General features: G+C 31.0%; 1 protein-coding gene across 1 annotated transcript; it reads left to right on the forward strand.

Moving 5' to 3' along the window:
- Positions 1-189: 189 nt before the first annotated feature.
- LOC118203576 (uncharacterized) lies at positions 190-13,575 on the forward strand. Its single transcript, XM_085810281.1, has 4 exons — positions 190-223; positions 8,631-9,361; positions 12,624-12,664; positions 12,872-13,575. The coding sequence occupies exons 1-4, from the start codon at positions 190-192 to the stop codon at positions 13,296-13,298; spliced, it is 1,233 nt and encodes a 410-aa protein (XP_085666407.1). The 3' UTR covers positions 13,299-13,575.
- Positions 13,576-20,212: the final 6,637 nt, after the last annotated feature.

Raw genomic sequence — 20,212 nt, forward strand, 5'->3', positions numbered from 1 at the left:
TAAGATCTCTGTTTATTTCAAGATGGCTAATTTTATGAGGAATGCTATAAAGTAAACTTATTTGAATTTCACAAAACATGAAAAGAAAGAAAAACATTAATGCAACTAGTTGTTTCAGTGAAAGTAGAGTCCTAGTCAGAGCGTGAACTTTCTAATCTTTGAATGATTTTATCCATTGAACTATAAATAATGAGAAGAAATTGTGGCTTGAAAGAGGATATTGGTATATTTTATTCTTTCTTTATGTATTTCTGCCATGGTATTCTCTGTTTTTGTTGTATAGTATCTCTTCATTCCTTATTTTTTTTATTTATATATTTTTCTGATATACTGCCATTAATAATATTTTAACTTTCAAAATAATTTTTCCAAATGCATCTAGTAATACTGCAATTTTTTTATTGTTATTTTTATTTTTTGTTTACTCTGGGCTTTTATCTGCAAGGGTATTGCAGTAAGATTTAGAAATGCGACTACTGTAAGTTCTCAAAGCAGAAAACAATATTAGATGAAAGTCGAATTACATACAGAAATTTTTGGCATAGCATCTTTGAACTTTTATTCCTTATGTACTGTAATCAAACTGTGTGATTTATACTTAGTTCTGGCCTTGCTGTAGAGCATTTTACGATGTTTAAAGTGCTTATATTACTGAGCGAATGCATTCATATTTCTGTTTCCCACTTTAATTGAGAATATATAAATTCTGAATTAATTTTAAAAAATTAAATATCTCATATTTAAATTCTTTTTCTGTTTTGTTTAATTGTAAGTCATTTCAGATTCTTTCTCTGCTGGTTGTGATGGCAGCTTCACCAAATTTCTGGCTGTGTATAAGTCTCTCATTTATAGATTTTTCAAATTCAGTTGATTTTTAATTATCAGCATAAACTTTATTTAAATCACAGTAAAGCTTTTCCTGTCTTGTTTATCTCAGCTAAACCTGAAACTACAAATAATAAGGGAGGAAAATATAAATTCAAATTTAGAATAATGAAATTTTTTCCCCCATCATAAGGCTAGTAATGTCATAATTAAAAAACTTTAACATAAATTGTTATGTTGGTAATATTATATTAATGTGCTATAAATAAGTGTCAATTCTTTTGCATTCATTACTTTGCTATGTCATATGTAATTTAAAAAAAAATTGTGTATTATAATTTCAATATTTTAATATAAATGCTATCATAGGTCTGAATTTATAGAATGAGTTATTGATGCTTTTTGTTTTGTCTTCTTGTATGAAGATATTTATAATCTATTGTGAATAAGTTTTAGACACTTTGGATATAAAAATTTTAATTCTTTGTTTGATTTAACAGGCTGCTGGATTGCAAGTGATTCAAGCTGAATCTTTCAATGTTGAAGAAAGTATTTCATCGCTTGATGTCTCAAATGAATTATTTTTAGAATCTACTCCAATTTTTACATGATTCACAGAAAAAAGTAAGTTTATACTGTACAAAGTCCGAAATCCGAACGTCCATTATCCGAAATGATTTAAAATCCAGACCTCAAAACCATCAACAACGTTTTCCTCCTTGGCTTTTACACATGCGCATTTGATTCCCCCCCTCCGTGCATAATGAAACATTTGGAGAGTCTCGATTCTCAATTTCACTTCGACACTAAATAAAATACCTTGTTATTGAAGAAACAATCAATTTAGCATAAATTTGTACGATCAGTAATTTGGATCCGTTGCTGCGCATTTGCTTCGCACACATCTCAAACCAAAACATTCCACATAGATACATCATTGATCTGACACAAACCTGGCGAATCATTATTTATTATACTTTCCTTTCATCACCGCATGTTTATCAAAACATGACAACTTGAGTAATGACTCGTGTAGCGATGCCTAATTTTTTTTTTTTTTTTTTTTTTTTATGTTAGTAATTGAATAATTAAGAAGTATGGTAACCTTTTATGTTCACATTATGCTTGGTGATGATTACAGACTTACGTTAAATGAGCTAAAAAATGTTGATGAGGAAAAATTTACCAAAAATTTCTTTCTATATGCTAAAAATAGATCTTGTTGCTGATACGAATAGACCCAAAGATTACATTTAGTTCTATTTGACTTAAGAATAACTTATTTGTTCATATAAACCCAGAACCATCACCAGGGCTCTTATCGCCACACCAAGTCGCATAATTTAGGACCCACAGAGGTAAGATACCTAGCGCCGGCCATCAATGAGGTATATGTGGGAATTTATTTATTCAGAACTCTGATAAGCCTTAATCATGTGCAAGAACTAGACATAAGTATAATAAATAACTAAACTATAACAATTCAGGCTTAATTGTGTCAGTGCGCAATTAGAAGCAAGATAAAATTTAATGGAACAACTTGTCATTAGTTGCCAAGCTCATGATGCATAGCCAAATATGTATAGTGAAGGATAGCTAAATTTGATGCTGATAGTCACTAATTTTAAACGTTTTCAGATATCGCAAAATAAAGTTGAAATTTTTTAAGGATTTTGTAAAGAAATGTGGAGAAGTGGTAATAAATGAAGATGTTATAAAAGAAGTTTTTCATTGTGATTACAATGCTTCTCAATCAGCAATCAGTTAATGAATGGCAAAATCTGTAGTATGGTTTTAGATCCAGAAAATACTGCTACTGCTAAGAAAGTGAGAGAGAAGTTACTGAAAACGAGAAAATTTTGATTGACAAGTTAGTTGGAATTCTCAAAACAGCAGTTACAGGACTTCAACAATTACAGAATTAAAAAGAAAGTATTAGCACAAAAAACGAACCAACTTAAATAACTTACATTGAAAGAAATGTAAACAAATAAATATTGAGTTTTTTTTTTTTTTTTTTTTTTTTTTTTTTTTTTTTTTTTGTAAATTTTGATACCTTTTAGATCATAAATACTTCATTTTCTCATAAATCATGATTTCATATTTTTAATTTTATAATTTCTACATGCCATCGTACTAGATTTAAATTGATGATCTAATATCCGGAAAAATCCCAAATCCGGATTCGCCAAAGTCCCGACGAGTCTGGATTTCAGCCTTTGTACTGTATATGTGTTTAAGTTATCATAATATACCCTTTGTGGCATTTTATTATTCTACGAGGTGTGACACACACACACAAACAAAAATAAGACTAAGTGTACAGCTTGAAACAGAGTGCAGTTGGCAACAACTGTTTTGGTGACGTTATGCCTCTTTTATCCATGCGGGCATTTTTGGCTTATTTGACCATGCCAGTGGAGAGTACTGCGTCATCGAGTGAACACGTGCAACTGCATTCTGCCAGAAAAATGTCTATTGTAAAAACCGAACAGCAAATTAATATCAAGTTTCTTGTGAAACGAAGAAATCTGCCACGGAGGAAACATTTCAAATGTTAACTGAGGCTTATGGAGATGAACCTTTGTCTCATGCACGTCTGTTTGAATAACATAAGTGGTTTTCAGTGGGAAGGGACAGTGTGGAAGATGATGAACGTGCTGGGCGCCTCCTTGGGCGTTCATCATGACTGAATGGGTTCCCAGTGGCTAAAATGTTAATCAATACCATTAAATTGAAGTACTAAACAGACTTCATGAAAAAATTAGGACAAAAAGGCCACAGTTGTGGAATGATGGATGGCTGTTGCACCAGCACAATGCACTTGCTCACACGGTCCTATCTGTCAAGCAGTTTCTGACCAGCAAAAACATTAATAATAAGCCTTACTGTGCATTAATTTATAATAAGCATTACTGTGCTGGAGCATCTTCTTTATTCACTGATTTGGCTCCCCAGGACATTTTTTTTATTTCCTAAAGTTAAATCTTGTTTAAAGAGAACCCATTTTACCTCAGTTGAAGAGTTTCAGGCAGAAATGGAGAATCTCCTGAAAGGCCTTCGTTTCAGGAACTGTTACCAGCAATGGCAGTACCAAATAAAGAAGTATGTGAATGATGAAGGGAGCTACTTTGAAGGTGATAATGTCACGGAGAACTTATTCTTTAAGTACAATGATTTATTGGACCTCTCTCTCTCTCTCTCTCTCTCTCTCTTTTTTTTTTTTTTTTTTTTTTTTTGTAGCACCTTGTAATCTTGGTTTTCTTTAAAAACGTGTTTTGCCCGTCTCATGTCTGATATAGTTTTATCGACCCACAGCTTTCCATTCCTACCAATTAGTCACTTGTTATTCTTCCTTCTCTTAGCAAGCATAACTGTTCTATCACCACTTTCTTTAAATGTATAGTTGCCCTTCATAAACAAATCAAGTTATTTAAAAAACATTGCATAGTGGGTTTTACTAAATAACTATGCAGGTTAAGCACTTTTGGGATAATAACTGAATACTGTTGCTCAGATTTAATAGTTGATCAAAGAAATTAGTTTGCTAATGGAAAATAAGAAAAATTAAGAGTTACGTTTTGGAAGAAATCCTGATATAAACTTTGAAGGCAATAAATGAAAGAAGCAAAGAAATCTGTCACCAAATAAACAATGTTTTAATAAGCTTCATATGATCATTCATATGAAGCTTATTAAAACATTGTTTATCTTTTTTCAAAGATTCATGTTTTTTTAAATGATTTTGGACCTTAAAAGACCTTAATTGCAGTCAAAATTTGAAAATGGTCCTTAATTTTTCTCATCTGACATCTTTGCCCCCTTTTTTGTTATAACTATTCTGAATGTGAATTAAAATTTTGGTTGAATGCAGAATTAAAAGCAGGTGGCTCATAACAGAGCCCCCGTAAACTGGTATTATAAACAATAAGTCATCCTAGAATGGAACAAATAATAATTAGACAGTCATCGTGGAACAAAAGTTTTGAAATGTCGGATTAATTGTTTGATCAACGTTTTAAAAAGGTTACAGAGGAAGTCCAGAAATCCACAGAGATTGGGACCAGAGGTTGTGCGGATTTCAGGACAGAAAAGATAAAGCATAATATTCAGACTAAAAGGGCAAAATAAATAAAGCATATTAAATACATTTAATTAAATTATTATACACATTATTGTAATAATTTATTATATGCATTAAATTATTATTACATATATAAATTGATTATATTATTCATTGTATTATATGTACACAGCATTGAGGTTTGCCGATTTCGCCTCATGCAAAGATTTCCGGTTTCAGATTCCTCTGTTAGAATCACTGTTGCTGTAAAATTTCAACAGCTTTTCTTTATTTTTCCGTATATCATACACAATCATGTCGCAGTTCCATACGATTCTGCTATAAACCAAGGAGTACAAATTGCCTCCATCTTTTGCAGAATTTGCACTTTTTGCATTACCATCAATGCAGCGTGTTTACGTTTTTCAGCATTGCAAGCAGTAAAATCATGAGTGTGTTTCTTATCTGTCATTGTATTAAAAAGGGCAAAATTTTTAAATATTCTTAATTTATCCACAAAACATCTGGATTAGAAAAAAAAACGCAGCACTAAAAAATCTCGTGAAATAACAAAGCTCAGAAAATACAACAACGTGAATCATGAACTTTAAAGAAGAGTGAATCGTCTGCTTTTTTACCTCTATGCAGAGTAGAAGGGGGGAAAATTATCATGATGTCAGTAATTTGGTATTTTCATTATGACTCATTATTATTCAGTAATTATGATGTCATTGTTCGGTAAGTATTTTTTCTTCAATATTTTGCACTCAGTGTTGCGGTTTCCAGAACCTATAAACTGAATGTTTATATTTTGAGAGGCAATGCGGATTTCAGGTCTGCGGATTTTCGGTATTTGACTGTACTAACAAAAATACTGTTTATTTCTGTTGAAAAAGTGTTTTCTTAAACCTTAACTTACTTTGATGAAGACATTATTTTCAAGGAATTTGATGGTTGAACTTCATAGACGTTGCATTTCCTCCGGCTGCTGTCGCCCAGTTCTGGAGTTTTTCAAGGGTATGGACAAAAGGGCACTTGGAGAATGGGGAAGATGTTCTCAAAAAAGCTACCAGAGTTAGGACAATCTAACATCTGGAGGAGTGGGTCACATATTTATATTGGAAATTCAACTGTTATAAGAATTCTACTTGATTTTCATGGCCCCTGCAATAAGCCACCAAATTATGTAAACTGCATGAAATATGAATAGTCCTCTTTCAGTTTAACTTCTGTTTGCCAAATCTGATGAACTGCACGATATCATAATTATCTTTTTTCAGTTTAAACATTTATATAAAAAACGGTACTTTTACTATCATTTTCGATTTCTATTTGATAAATTGGATGAACAGCGTAATATCACAGTACTCTTTTTTTTTTTTTTAGTTTAAACATCATTTAAAAAAATATTGACCGTCTTTAATTTACTAAGAAATGAACATGCATTATTATTTTTCCAGGAAAAAGATATATTACCTCTCGATCCAATACTCTAATAGCGCCCACCAGCGGCCGAGCGGTAAAGTTGGAGAACACTGATAGTTCGGTCCGAGGTTCGAATTCCGTGAACGGGCTGGCTGCATGAGTGTTTTCGTGGTTTTCCCCATGTGTAGCGTGTATACGAGCCAGTTTCCCTTAGAAAGTCCTCCACGAAGGCATCCCTCCCCTTAGGCAGATAGCCCTAGTATGCTTTGCCATAATTAAATACACACACACACCACACCAATACTCTAATATGGGGATCTGTTAAATGGTGAAACAAAAAGAAAGGGGTACAGCTCAACATCATCTATAGTCGTATCTTTTGGAATTCATGTGTCTGAAATCCCATGAGAAAGATAAGTCTTTTGATGCCATATTAAAAGCAACTATGGAAATACTGCAGCCAGAAACTATATGCGAGTAGTTTAAACTTGGCAATAATCTTTGTGCCTATTTTTATAAAGGGGGCCATGAAAATTACATAGTACTGAACAATCTAAATCTGGAGTGGGTAATATATTTATATCGAAAGTTCGATTGTTTCAAATTGTCACACTAAGTCCAGTTGTATCTTGTCACACTCAATATAGATTTGATCATGAGAAGGAACTGCATGTATGACCCCTTCTTGCACTTGTGCTAAACCATGTAGCAAAGGGAGCATGGCCATACAGTCTCTGATTTAACCCATAAGGAAAAATCACCTCTGCTTATCTCAAATCAGCATGGAGGACACTGAAGATGAGAAGGAGGATCATCTGATCTAATGACCAGAAGGTTTGCTGTTGAGTTAAGTGTATATACAAAAAATGTGAGAACTGTATCTTGTAGAAAAATTAAATTCTTTTGCCTTGTAATAGTTGTATTAGCTGCTGTTGAGACGTCTATGATACTATACCTGTAACAATTCATTTTACAAAGAAAAATGTCCTGTAGCAGCAGAATCTACTGGCCAATGTGAGTAGATTCCTTATAAACAGTTATGCATCTTCTATGCTTTATTTGTTATAGTTACTATAAATTTTTAAAACTTCAGTGGGAATTTTGAGTTACTCTCTACATAAAAAATATTTCCTGCACATGCTTGAAATTGAGTCCCAAATAAATGAATTCTCACATATGCTGATGGCTTATCCAGGGATGGCACTAGATATTTTGCTGCTTGTTTCCTTCTCTGCGTGTCCAAAATTCTGCTGCTAAACACCTCTCTAATTTCTAAAAATTTTGCATCCCAGTGTTTTCCCTGAATTCGAAAGATTTTTGCCATTCCCCTAATTTTGCTCAGTGCTTTTCGAAATTCTAAACATTTTGTTGCACTTTGTGGCCGCAGCAGCTGTGTTACTGGTCTTGAGCTTAATAACAAATTGCTTATTCTCAATTCAAACAGGACTAAATGTAATTTTTTGGTGTATGAGTATCATTTACAAAATCTATTTTTTGCATATTGAAAGAGATTTCTGATAAATTTCATCTCTTCTACAAACTCAAGATTGTAGCAGATTTAGCTAAAGTGTGTAATCATTGTCAAGTGCAATGTCAACATAAAAAGTAACCATACTCTTCAGTATTCAATTACTAATATATCAAAAAAATATTTAGATATCACTGCATGAGTCATTTTCTTATGCTGCAGTGTGTAGATAGTCATGTGATGATGAGAGCAAAAAATAATAAATAGTGATTCTCCAGGTTGGTTGGTGTCAGCGGCAAAGTAAAATTCAATATCACAACTCTCCACATGTTTTACTATGAAAAAATATCAAATACTAAAGCATAAAAGAAATTTCTTAAATAAATAAATAAAAAGTTCCTGGAGATTAGAAGTCTGGATTTTAGATCATTCCAGATATTGGATGTCTGGATTTTGGACTTTGTACTGTATTAAAAAAATATCATTTCTTTCTATTTAAAGACAATTAAAAAACCCTTCTAAATTTTTTGCCTTTATTATATGGAAACCATATTAAAATGCAATGGTCAGTCAAGAAGAAAATCCCTTTTTTAGTGGTCTGTATTTTTAGATATATATTACAATGAATATTATTATTAATTCTCATTCTTTACAATTTAAAGGTGTAAACATAAGTTGCAAATCATGAACTATTCTAATTAAATATTGTGTGAAATTTCTTATAATACTGATCCTGTTCATATATTGTAGACTTATTCTGAATCGCTTCATTTGAGTTTAAAATTTATTTTTATAATATTTATTGCTTTTCATAGTTCAAATTTAAATATATGAATTTTTATTTTGTAGGTGTATCTCCTAGTAATATTTATGCTTTACCTGAAAGGAAAGGAGCTTTTTCAAATGATGTAAATGCAAAGGATTATGAAGAGTTTGGAAAAGTAAATGAATCTGGTTTTTTACAGGAAAGAGAAGAAAATATGCATGATCTCTTCTCAAAATCAACTTTGAATGTAGTTTCTCTAGAAGTTCAGAGAGAAAATGAAATTACAACAAGAAATCATCAGACAGACTCCTTTGAAAATGATGGGCAAAATGATGTAGATTTTTCTGATAATTTAGGAAATGTATTAAAATATGTGGATGATAGTCATGTTACTGATAAGACAAATGAAGAAACTGATAAAAAACTAAAACCGATTGATCCTGAAATTAATAGTTATGAAAAGTCATATGAAAGTGATGAGATTCTGAAAGGAAACATACAAGTTCTTGTTTTGGAAGAAAAACCATTGATCACTAGTACTACTGAGGAGAGTTATAATAAATCTTCAGTTCTTGACACTGAAAGAATTGTGTTACTTCCTGAGTTGGAGACTTCGAATGATAGTGTAGAAAACAATAGTCCTGTAGATAATAAACATATATCTTTGCAAATATGTTTTGAGAATCCATATAGAACAGTTTGTGATAACACCCTTGAAGCAAGTTCTTTAGCATTTACAAAAAAATTACAGAATGAAAATGATAATATTAAATTATTGAATGAAAACTATGAAGAAGTGAGCTTAGATGATGAGGTAAGTATATTTATATATTCTTTTGTAATTCATGAATTCCAATGTATCATAAAGTCTTAGTAAAAAAAGTGATATCACTCTGTGTCGGAAAAGAAATAAAAACTTAATAAACAATAAATTCAGTACCAGTATTAGAACTATTAATTTCTTTGCTTTGCTAATTTCAAGGAGTTATAAGAGAAACTTATAACTTTCACAAAACATGGGAGTAAAATTAAGCATTAATGCAGCTGATTTGTTTAAATGGGAATAGAGCCCTAGATAGAACTGTTTTGAATGATTTTATCCACTTCAACCAGGAGAAATGAGGCTTGGAAGAAAAGTTTAGTATCTTTAAAATTCTATTCTTTATGAACTTAATTTTTTATCTTTGCATTTTATTTTTCGTCTTCCTTCTCAATAATTTCTTTTCAGCATCCTTATCTTTTTTTCTTTCTCACTATCAATCTTTAATGTATTTATTTATTTGAGAAGAGGGATTATTTTTTTTTCCTTTTTAATGCAATGTCCTTGCTAGTATTTTGGATTTTTAATATTTTGTTTAAAATACGTTTTGCTAATATTGTGAACCACAAGCTAATATACTTAACTAATTTGAGCACTTTCAATTTAGAATTAGAGATGAATGTACCGTTTTTATAGCTGAACTTTTGTACTTAAACTTCACCATCAAATGAATCTGAATAAAATAGTGCTGTGTCAGACTATCTCGTTTGTACTGATTCCCTTTCATCCTTGGAGATCTTAAAATGTATTTTTTCTTCTAATAATATCATTATCGAGATTCAAAAAGAACTGAAAAACCTAAAAGATAAAAATATTTTGGTTGCATTTTCATTTGTTCGTGGTCATACAGGTGTTGTTGGGAATGAACGAGCCGATTTCCTTGCTAAGATTGCGACTAAGCGGGAAATTGACACTTTTGTCAATATCCCTAATTCCTTTTATAAGAAGGTCATATATGAAAGTATGGTGGAGTCGTGGAACCATGATTTCATTAATTCTAATAAAGGGAGCTTAATTAAGAGATTTTTGCATTCTATCAAAATGAGATTGTCATATCATCACTTCTTCACAAACTATAAATTAATCCAATTTCTTACTGGCCATGGAAAGCTATTTGAACATATTTAAGTTCAGCCCCAAGTCTGTCTGTGATTGTAGCCTCGGTGGCAAGGAGAATGTTGAACATTCTCCATTTTTACAGTTAAAATGAGAAAGCATTTAAAAATTTCAAGTAAAGCAAATATATGCTGTGTTTATGATTTAAAAATGTGTACAACCATTTGTTTATTTGAAAATTTTCTCTCGTCCTGATTCGATTTTAATAACAACTACCCAGTGATGTTCAGAATTACATTCATGAAGAAACATAAGATTTTTATACACTAATCTCCTGAAAGCAAAATTTATTCTTATTATAAATGAAAGGAAAATTATAAGGCACTAAATAACAAATAGTAAATCTTAAATAAGTTAGCCAAAGTAGTAATTTGTAGCTGATTCAGTTGTATGGTATATAATTAAATAAATATGTGAGGGGCTTATCCAATAAAAGTTGCACATACAGTACAAAGACCAAGATTCAGATTTGTCAGGATTTTGGCGATTCCGAATTTGGGAGTTTTCCTGCTAATGACATTATCAGTTTAAATCTATTAAGATGACATGTTGAAGTTATAAAATTAAAAATATGAATTAGTGGTTTATGAAATTATGAAGCATTTATGACTTTAAACCTTCCCCTCTTTTATTATTATTTTTTTAAATAGACATTTCTTTCAATGTCTCCTCTCATTTTCAGAATAACTAATATTTCTTTCGATTAAGGTAAAATAACACGCCAAGCAAATATTTAATTTGAAGTCAAACAACAAAAATTAGACAACATCAACAAAAACTTTCGGGTCATCTATTCTCCTATCAATAAAATTCCGTACTTAAGGACCCCATTCCGGATATGAATTCCTGAGGTATTTACAGGATTCCTTGCCAGTGTGGTTTAATTTACATTGGTCAAACTAAGACAGCTTAAAATTTCACGTTAAGGAACATGAGGCATATTTTATGAAAAAAGAAATGCAGAGGTCCTCTATTGCCGAGCATTGTTGATCCGAAAATCACACTTTCAATTTTTCTGCAGCCAAAATTATTCAAAAAACATCTTCCATTGGTGAATTAAACTTTCTAGAGGCGTTTCACATTAAAAAAAATCTTTCTGTTCTAGTTAATGACCCTAATTCCAATCCATCTTTAATTTCAGCCTTTAACCTTTTGATGCGCAGTAGTCACACCCTGAAACCACCAATTTTCGAATTTTTTTCTCCTCTTCTTTCCGAAATTTTTGAGTGAAAATCAATTGATTACTGATCTTTTACCTCTAAATAACACAAAATGACTGCAGATTCATACATGTTTTAGGTCTTAATACTTCAAATCGGATGTCTTTTAAAATTTGTTTTTAATGACACAAAAAGGCTTCCTTTTATTATTATAAACATCTTTAAATTTCAAAAGTTATTCATCGCAAATCATGATTTCTATTATAAACAATAAAAAATAGCAATAATTAAACTGTATATATATAAAAAAACCTTCTATATGTATGGCATTTGCTTTGTGGTTTCAGGGCGCGACCACGAGGCTCGGTGGTCGCACCTTGAAACCACTGCTCTTCACAATGGCGTTTGCTTGCTTCTCAAATAGGAATGTTTATTTTAATACGTTGTTGTTTAATACGGCCACATACAGGCTGTATTAAGACTTTTAGAGACTTTAAGTGCTTAAAAGATTTTCGTGCCCCACATATATTTATGCTAGTTTTTTTCTTCATTTGTAGATTTCTTCGTTTCTATGCCTCACAAACCATTCCTGTGAATGCTGCATTACTTTTAACTTGTTACTATTATGAATGAGTAGAAAGGGGAAGCTTTAGTGCGATTTTTGCAAGTGTCAAACAACCACTACATGGATAAATCCATTTTAAAATTTAGAAAAGCTCGCTCTGAAAGCCTGTATGAAGAGGAAAATTACACAAATATTTTTTAAACTTTCAGACCCTTACACTAAGCTGGGAGATGCACAAATAAATACACTTGCTTTTTATTGAAAATGGAATTTTGTGTGCAATAATAAATAAAATAGCAGCATAAAATACAATACCTCAGTGTATTTTGAGGGGTAAGTTTTTATAAATTTCAATAATTTTTAATTTAATTATTTTTATGTTTATAATAACAAGCATTTTTTACCCCTTTTATAGCCTAGTTACTGTACATGGAGAAAGAAAAAGTATTGTGCCAGGTATTTATATTTTAACTTATTATATGCACATTTAAACTTTTAATTAGGGTATATCAATCTTTAAAATGTTTTATGTTTCTATTGTATAGTCAAATTATAATGCTCAAAATTGTGCATATATGAACACCAAGTATTTTTATAAGTTGCATAAAATGCTATATATTATTTGAACATGAATTTTAAAATTTTCTTTTTCTTCTTTTGCAGTTCTACTGAATTTATTTCTAGAATTAGCAGTGTTGAATGCAATGCAATTTTGCAGAACTGTGATGTAGAGGAAACTGAGCAAGGAAAATACAATTCTCACAGTCATTCCAGTTCACTATTAAGTGTGAGAAAGATCTGTAGGATTACACCTCTTAAAATAATGAAAAGCAATGGCAAGTGGAATATTTCCAAAAAGGTACCTGCTTCTTCAATTTCTTTCTGTAACAAAAATGAAATTACGTCTCACGCAACTTCTTTTGACAATGATTACGATAGTCCTCTAAATAAGAAAAAGGTTGAAAATAAAAAAGCATCTGTTTCCGAATTCAAATATTCTGCAACTGAAAGTGAATTGGTAGCAGATGCGTCAAGTTCATTTGACTATTTCACAGCAGATGAATTAGAAAATTCATCTTATTTGAGCTGAAGAATTTAAGCAATAATGAATTGTACATTAATAGAAATGAGAATACACAATCTATTCTTGATTTACTGAGGATTAAGGAAGGAAACATACTGCACAGCTGCAAAATGATAATGTGTTTTATCTCATTAAAATGTTAGCTTGATAATAGCCAAAAAATAAACTTAAATCTTTGCTGATAGTATAAACAGTACATTAAATGTATTTTGAATGCTATGCTATGTATATGTTAGAAGAAAAAAATATTGACAGAAAATTATTAAAAAGAGAGTATTTATAATTCTGTATTCATTGATATCGTAAGTTTAATTTATTTATTTATAAGATGAATCACCTGTCTGTGAGTACTTACATCATTGTTATTTTAGATAATTCAAACCATTATAGATATTATTTGTATTAACAGCTTTAGAAATCAGTGTCTAGGTTAATTATAACAATGTTTGTGTTAAATCAGTTATGCAGTATTTTATTCTTAATGAAACTGCAGGTTCAAAAACGAATGATAAGCACTGAATTTATTGTTGCCCTTTGACTATATGAGCACCATTATAATAATCATGCTAGAATGCCTGTACATTTTTACGGGGTGGTGCTACATGCTAAGTGTATTCAGTTTAGTTTGTAACATTAAGCTATAACATATATTTTGTGTTAGCAACACTCAGAATGTGTCATCAATATATAACATCATGTTTGTGAATTTGTGCAATTTAAACAGTATTAAGCTAACAGATACGTCATTAAAATGAAAAAAAAAATTTTAAATATCTCAATTATGTTTAACAAAAAAGACTGTTAAGTTGCCAACACATAGATACATCTTACCATGTAAAACATGATGTGATAATTTCTCCATCAGATGGCAAAATTGGTTTCATTTTGCATACTATTTCTCTTGCCTTTTGTGTTTTTACCCCCTCTTTAAAAAAATACCTGTTTTTTCCATATTTTCTGTAGCTTATAATTTTTAAGAAACCTCAGTACAAATTATGGAGAGTTGGTTAATAGTTGATATAGTTCAGGGTTCGTACGGTCCTTAGATTATTGGTCCTGAAAAGTTCTTAATTTTGGCCAAAATCAGCAGAAGGTCCTTAATTTTAATAATCTGAAATTTCTGTCTTTTTTTACGGCTGCCATTTTGAGTGTGAATTACCATTTTGGAGAAATATTTTTGGTGATTGACTGACATATATGGTTATCTTTTGAATGGGTTATAATTTGTTTCTATTTCTAATATAAATACTGAGATACTAGAGGTTCTAAGCAAGAAGTGAAACACAAGCATAGCGAAATTAATTTTTACTAATAAAGAGCCCTTAACTGCCGCGGGCGTATATATACGCCTTGCTCAGCCGATGTGTTAACTGCCCCAGATGTGCCCAGATGCGCAGCCGATGCGTTAACTTTGCGAATAATTTTAAGTGTAGCAGCGCAAAGCAAATGATAGCAGTTTGGAAGGACGTATATATACGCCTGGGGCAGTTAACGCATCGGCTGAGCAAGGCGTATATATACGCCCGCGGCAGTTTAGGGGTTAATTATAGGAATTCTTTTTTTTTTTTTTTTTTTTTTTCCTTGGATTATATTCAGAAATATACGGAAGTTTAATCAGTTTGATCATTCAGAACAAAACCTGTGACGAATGCCAAATTAAGATCACTTATGTCTGATGCATACTTTTAAGTTTCTCATAGAATATATTACAAAATTGCAAACGTAATCATTTTTTTAAATAATAGTGGAACACAGTGCAACATATAAAATGTTTTGTTATCAAAAACAAACCTAAATGAATCTTGCTCCCCCCCCAAAAAAAAATGTTAACTCAAATGCAAAATATTAAGTTTAAATAAGCTTATTTCATGATTAAATTACAAGGAATGTAAAATCTTATTCCATAGATTTTTAATTATTTCACTAAGGTTATAGTAGTAGTAGTAGTAGTAACGGAGGACGTGGGCACCATCCCTCTACCATTACGGTTAATCAGTTCTGTCCATGTCTGCCCTTATATAATATTTATTAATAAATCCAATTTTACATTGTAACAAGTAATAGTTTTTACATTGCCATATAGTGCCATATAAAAAAATAAGTAAAAATAAAAATCTTAAAGTAGTACTTTATAGTCCTTCATGAAGTGTATCTTTGTAAGTAATTATTTATAAAATGTCAAAATTTGTCCTTAGTAAAAAACGTATGAAACTTATTCCCTCATTCTTCTCTTTCTTTCTTCTTCTTTTCTTCGTTCTTCTCTTTCCTTTAATCTTCCTTTCATTTAATCTTCGTTAAATCTTCCTTTCTTCTATCTTAATTTCTTTCCTCCATTTTACATGTATTTTCTTCATATATATCCTTTATCTTTTTACTTAATATAGCGAATAAGAAATCTATCTTTATGAAATACTTGTTAACATATTCTTTCCATCTTCTACAGAAAAATTTCCTTTTTTCTTTTTAAAACCTTTATTTGTAATATTATACCTTTTCCCTTTAAATCTTTTTCCTTTGAAGCTGCCTTTTTCTGCCTTTCCTTTGAAACCTTTTATTTGCAATTTTAAACCTTTTTCCTGTAAAATCTTTTTCCTCTGAAGCCTCCTTTTTCTGCCTTCCCATAAACGATTAAGTAGTCCTTCATAAGCCATATCATCTTGAATACTACTCCCTATTTCCTAAATTTTTAGTTATCCTTATACTATGGAGTAAATTCATCTATAACTCAAATCCTTCAAAACTTCTTCTACTCAGCAGCTTCTTCTTCTCTTCCTGTAACTTCTGTTAAGTTCCCTTCATTCTTCATATAAAGGACAAATATGAAATCCATCATTATGAATTATTTCTTCTTAAAATCTCACTTCCCTTTTCATTAATTTCATCTTCTTCTCGTCCTCGTGGTTTCTTCATAAATAACTTAAAATCTTATTCTCTATTTTTTAATAAAACATCTTCCTGTAAAATTTTCCCTTTCTTCTTTTAATGAAAAATGTCTTAACTAGTAAATAAACAGTAGATTTTACTGGTTACCAAATACAAAGGTACATTTATTATAATTGTAATGTGACATTAGTTCCTTTTCTTATTCCTTTCTATGGCTGAATCATGTAGAGCCTTCCCCTTCTTCCTTTATTGAACAGTTAAGAAAAACATACTTTTTCCTTGGTTCCTCTTTCCTTCTTCATAAATTACTTCTCCTTTTACCTTTTAACTTCCCCTTATGAAAGTTAAATAATTTTCTCTTTCTTCTTTGTAGAATCTTCATGTAAGAATTAAATGCTCCATTTTCATAGGTAGTCTCCATATTCTTCTTTAAAGCAACAGTTGAAAGATGTGCGCTTTGGATTTACTTTTACCCTTAAATTGTAATGCTTCTTTATAAATTTCTTCTTCTGCATAGTAAATGCCTATTTTAAAATTCAGTGCCCTTATGAATGTATGGTATTTCCCTGAATAAATATATTTATTTATTTATTATTATTTTTTATTTGACATATCTTAATATCACGATTTATTACATATGTTCCATATGTATATATAGAGGTAATTTTGAAAGTAGAATCCTTTAAATGATACTTATTTTTTAGCATTTGAATAAATTATATAACTTGACGATAAGAGCTGGCTAGTTGAGGGTCTTTTTTTTTTTTCTTTAGAAATAATATTACTTGTCCAATTTTAAAGGCTTTGGGAAATAGACCTGCATATAAATGCTTATTGAGTAAATTTTGAAAAAATGTAGTTTTGAATTTATTAGAACCCTAATAACGTTCTAGTCAATTCCATCAGGGCCGGGTGCTCGTTTTTTAGGTAGAAAGTTGATGATATTTTTAATCTCTGTGGTGGTAATTTCAACGTCTTCATTAGATGAAGGTAACGTCATTGTATTTCTGACTATAGTATGTACAGATGTGTCTTAAGTTATAGTCATCTTCTGGAAAAACCGCTTCTAAAATATGGTTAATAGTAGCATCTGGAAGATTAAATCCTTGAGAATTTGTCGGTGAAAGATATAATTTGATTGGTTTGAAGAGTTTATCTGTGGCTATTTTTATGGTGAAACCCATATATTTCTTTATTTTTGGTGCAGTACTTATGCCAAGAGTTAATTTTGGCTTGCAATATCATCCTTTTATAGGTAGCTTTTTCTCGCGCTGAGGTGACTCTGTGTTTTGTAGTTGTTGCTCGTGAATTGAAAGGATGTTTTTATTTTATTAAAGAGTATTGGAATTTTATTTTTTGGCAGAGTGTATCGCTTTATTAACAGATGATGGAACAGATGTGCTCTCTTCAAGTTGAAATGTAATAAATTTATGATCAGATAAGCTTTGTTCTTCTTCTACTGCCCAGTTTTGGATGAGAGGGGCCATTTGTGGTATAGTGAGAGTGAGATCCAGCCATCCTGTTGCATAACTATTATCAAAAGTAAGTGGAGCATATATTATATTGTGTATGATTAGATTTTTAGATGAGATAAAATCTTCTAAATTTCGACCTTTTGGATTTGTTGGTGCATATCCCCAGGTAATAATATGTGCATTAAAATCTCCGCATATAATTTGATGATGAGTATTTGTTGAATTGAAAATCTTTTCTAGAAAAGCAAATGTTGCTGTGAGGTCATCTGTAGGGCTTGAATAAATAGAAATGAAAATTATTGAAATATTTTCGATTTCGAGAAGAATTACCACTTGATCTCATTCTGCAGCTATTATGTATGGTGTCCAATTTTGATTACAGCATATTATTGCAGCTTGGGGTGGTTGTATTATGTCTTCTTTTTGTATAATATTCCATGTACAAGAAAAACCAGATAATTTTCCGTTTTTGGTGTATGGTTCTTGTAATAGCATTATGTCAGCTGTGTAGTTGAGTGCAAATTCAACACTTTGTGCTGATGCTGATTGTTCCTTTTGTAGATTGATTTGCAGACATCGTATTTGCTTATTTTGTTGTTGGTGAGCTATGTTTATAGTCTTGAAGTTCTGTATATTCTGTTCAATATTTTGTGGCATACAAGCTGATAAACTACACATTGTTTTGTTGTTGGTAATTTAAGGATTGAGCAGTATAAACAGTTGTTTCTTCGTATTCAGTTCTCCTTTTGATTTTGTTAACTTGGTGCAAATAAGAGGGACAGTTTGGAGAAACAGCTGTGTGGTTGATATCAAATTTAGTGTAATTTGTTTTGTTGTTAAGTTTACAGTTAATGCAATTTGGCGTTTCTGCTAAACAATCTTTTGCATAGTGGTTTTGACCACAAAAGAAACAGTAGGGTCTTACTTTACAGTCTCTGTTTGTATGACCAAAGTCCTGACAATTGTAACTTTTATGCCATAAAATTCTCTTATTTTACAACTTATCCATCTCAATAGAATTTGTGAATGCTTCAGGCAAGATTTGAAGGCGTTTGGGGTGCAACTGACAACCCATCTCACTAGATCCCTGGATTTTTCAGAAAGTTTAAATAGTGGTTTGAGATCTTGACTGTCACAACCTGTTGTCATTGAAAGTTGACTAATTAAGATATCAGTGGAGGTATTGCTGGGAATATTGTCGATAATTATTTTTGGAGTCCTTTTTTGAGCTATTTGGTAGTCCACTAAATTAGATGCCTCTTCATTATTAGCAATGGCGTTTGAAATCTTTAAAATGTCATCCCGTGAATGACAGGAAACAGCTATGCCACCTTTCCTTGTTCGGGTTATTCTTTTCACTGCAATATTAATTTGGTGTAGGGAAAGAATCTCGTCTAGTTGTCCTGTTAAGTTATTGCAGTTTTCATTTTCTGGAGAGATCAAGATTGTTGGCGAATGGCATTGTGGATGAGTATTTAAGTTGTCAACGTTTTGCAGAAATCCATGTGTTTGGTTGTGACCTAGGAAGACTCCATTATGACAGCAAGCATGATGACCTAAATTGCCATGCATTTGTGATGTTATATTACAACTATTTACTTCATATGTAGGTGCATTTAGAATATCTTGGTTAATTTTGCATTGATTAATTGCAATATCTTTGAGTAGTTGCATTTTTTCCGAAACTACCGTGAGGACTTCTTTCGAGAGAAGTTTTGTATTGCATCTTTTAGTTTTACATCTTTCAGACATAAAGAGTTCCATTAAGTTTTCATATAAAGTTTATTTGAGTAATTGGATGTTTATCATCAATGGTAGATGATTTTATTTTGTCCAAAATTTAGTCAAAGGTCAGAGGAATTGAAGATTCCGACAATAAAGAATCAGGATCTTTTGTGATATCCTGATCTAACATAATAGTTCTGATTAAGCATGTGCTCATATCTGTAGGTGTTGTCATAGCCATATTAACAATACTGACTTCTCAGATCAGTTATCTTGCATAACAATATTTCTTATATCTCAATATCAATCCTATGTCAATATATCTTATATCATTATTTCTTAAATGAATATTCTCTTACATCAATATCTTATATCACTCAATATTAATCATAAAATAAAGTACAGTTGCTAAATATATTATTTTAATATTTTTAATTTAGTAATTCGTGCTTAACAATACTCAGACTAAAGTTAATAAAACTCACTAAAGTTATAAAAAGATTCCCCCCCACACACACCACCAAACTGCTCGTTTTTAACAATCTTTCTGTCTATCAAATGGAAATTTCTATGAAAAATGCCTGGACCTCAGTGATCACAGCCTGGGATTGAATGTGAGGAACAGAGACGGGACAAGGGTGGGGCAAGAGAGGCACTAACCAAATTGGCTATATGAATTTGAAAATTATGTTTTTAAATTTGTCAGTTATTATTAGGGGAATAAGCTTCGGCAAACTTAAATTAACAATTGACATTATTTCTTATTTATGAAAAAAGAATTTTTTAACATTTTCATTTAAAAGTTATAAATAATGGTCTATATTATTTTTCTAAATT

The sequence above is a fragment of the Stegodyphus dumicola genome, chromosome 2, assembly GCF_044657685.1.
Source record: "Stegodyphus dumicola isolate Sdum_Otavi_A_Nest chromosome 2, ASM4465768v1".
Lineage (NCBI taxonomy): Eukaryota > Metazoa > Arthropoda > Arachnida > Araneae > Eresidae > Stegodyphus > Stegodyphus dumicola.

Bases quoted from the DNA above. Each gene is read 5' to 3' on its own strand.
- LOC118203576 (XM_085810281.1), top strand. From the start codon at position 190: ATGAGAAGAAATTGTGGCTTGAAAGAGGATATTG. The intron at 224-8,630 runs GTATATTTTATT...TTTATTTTGTAG, and splicing joins TGGCTTGAAAGAGGATATTG to GTGTATCTCCTAGTAATATT. The intron at 12,665-12,871 runs GTATTTATATTT...CTTCTTTTGCAG, and splicing joins AAGAAAAAGTATTGTGCCAG to TTCTACTGAATTTATTTCTA.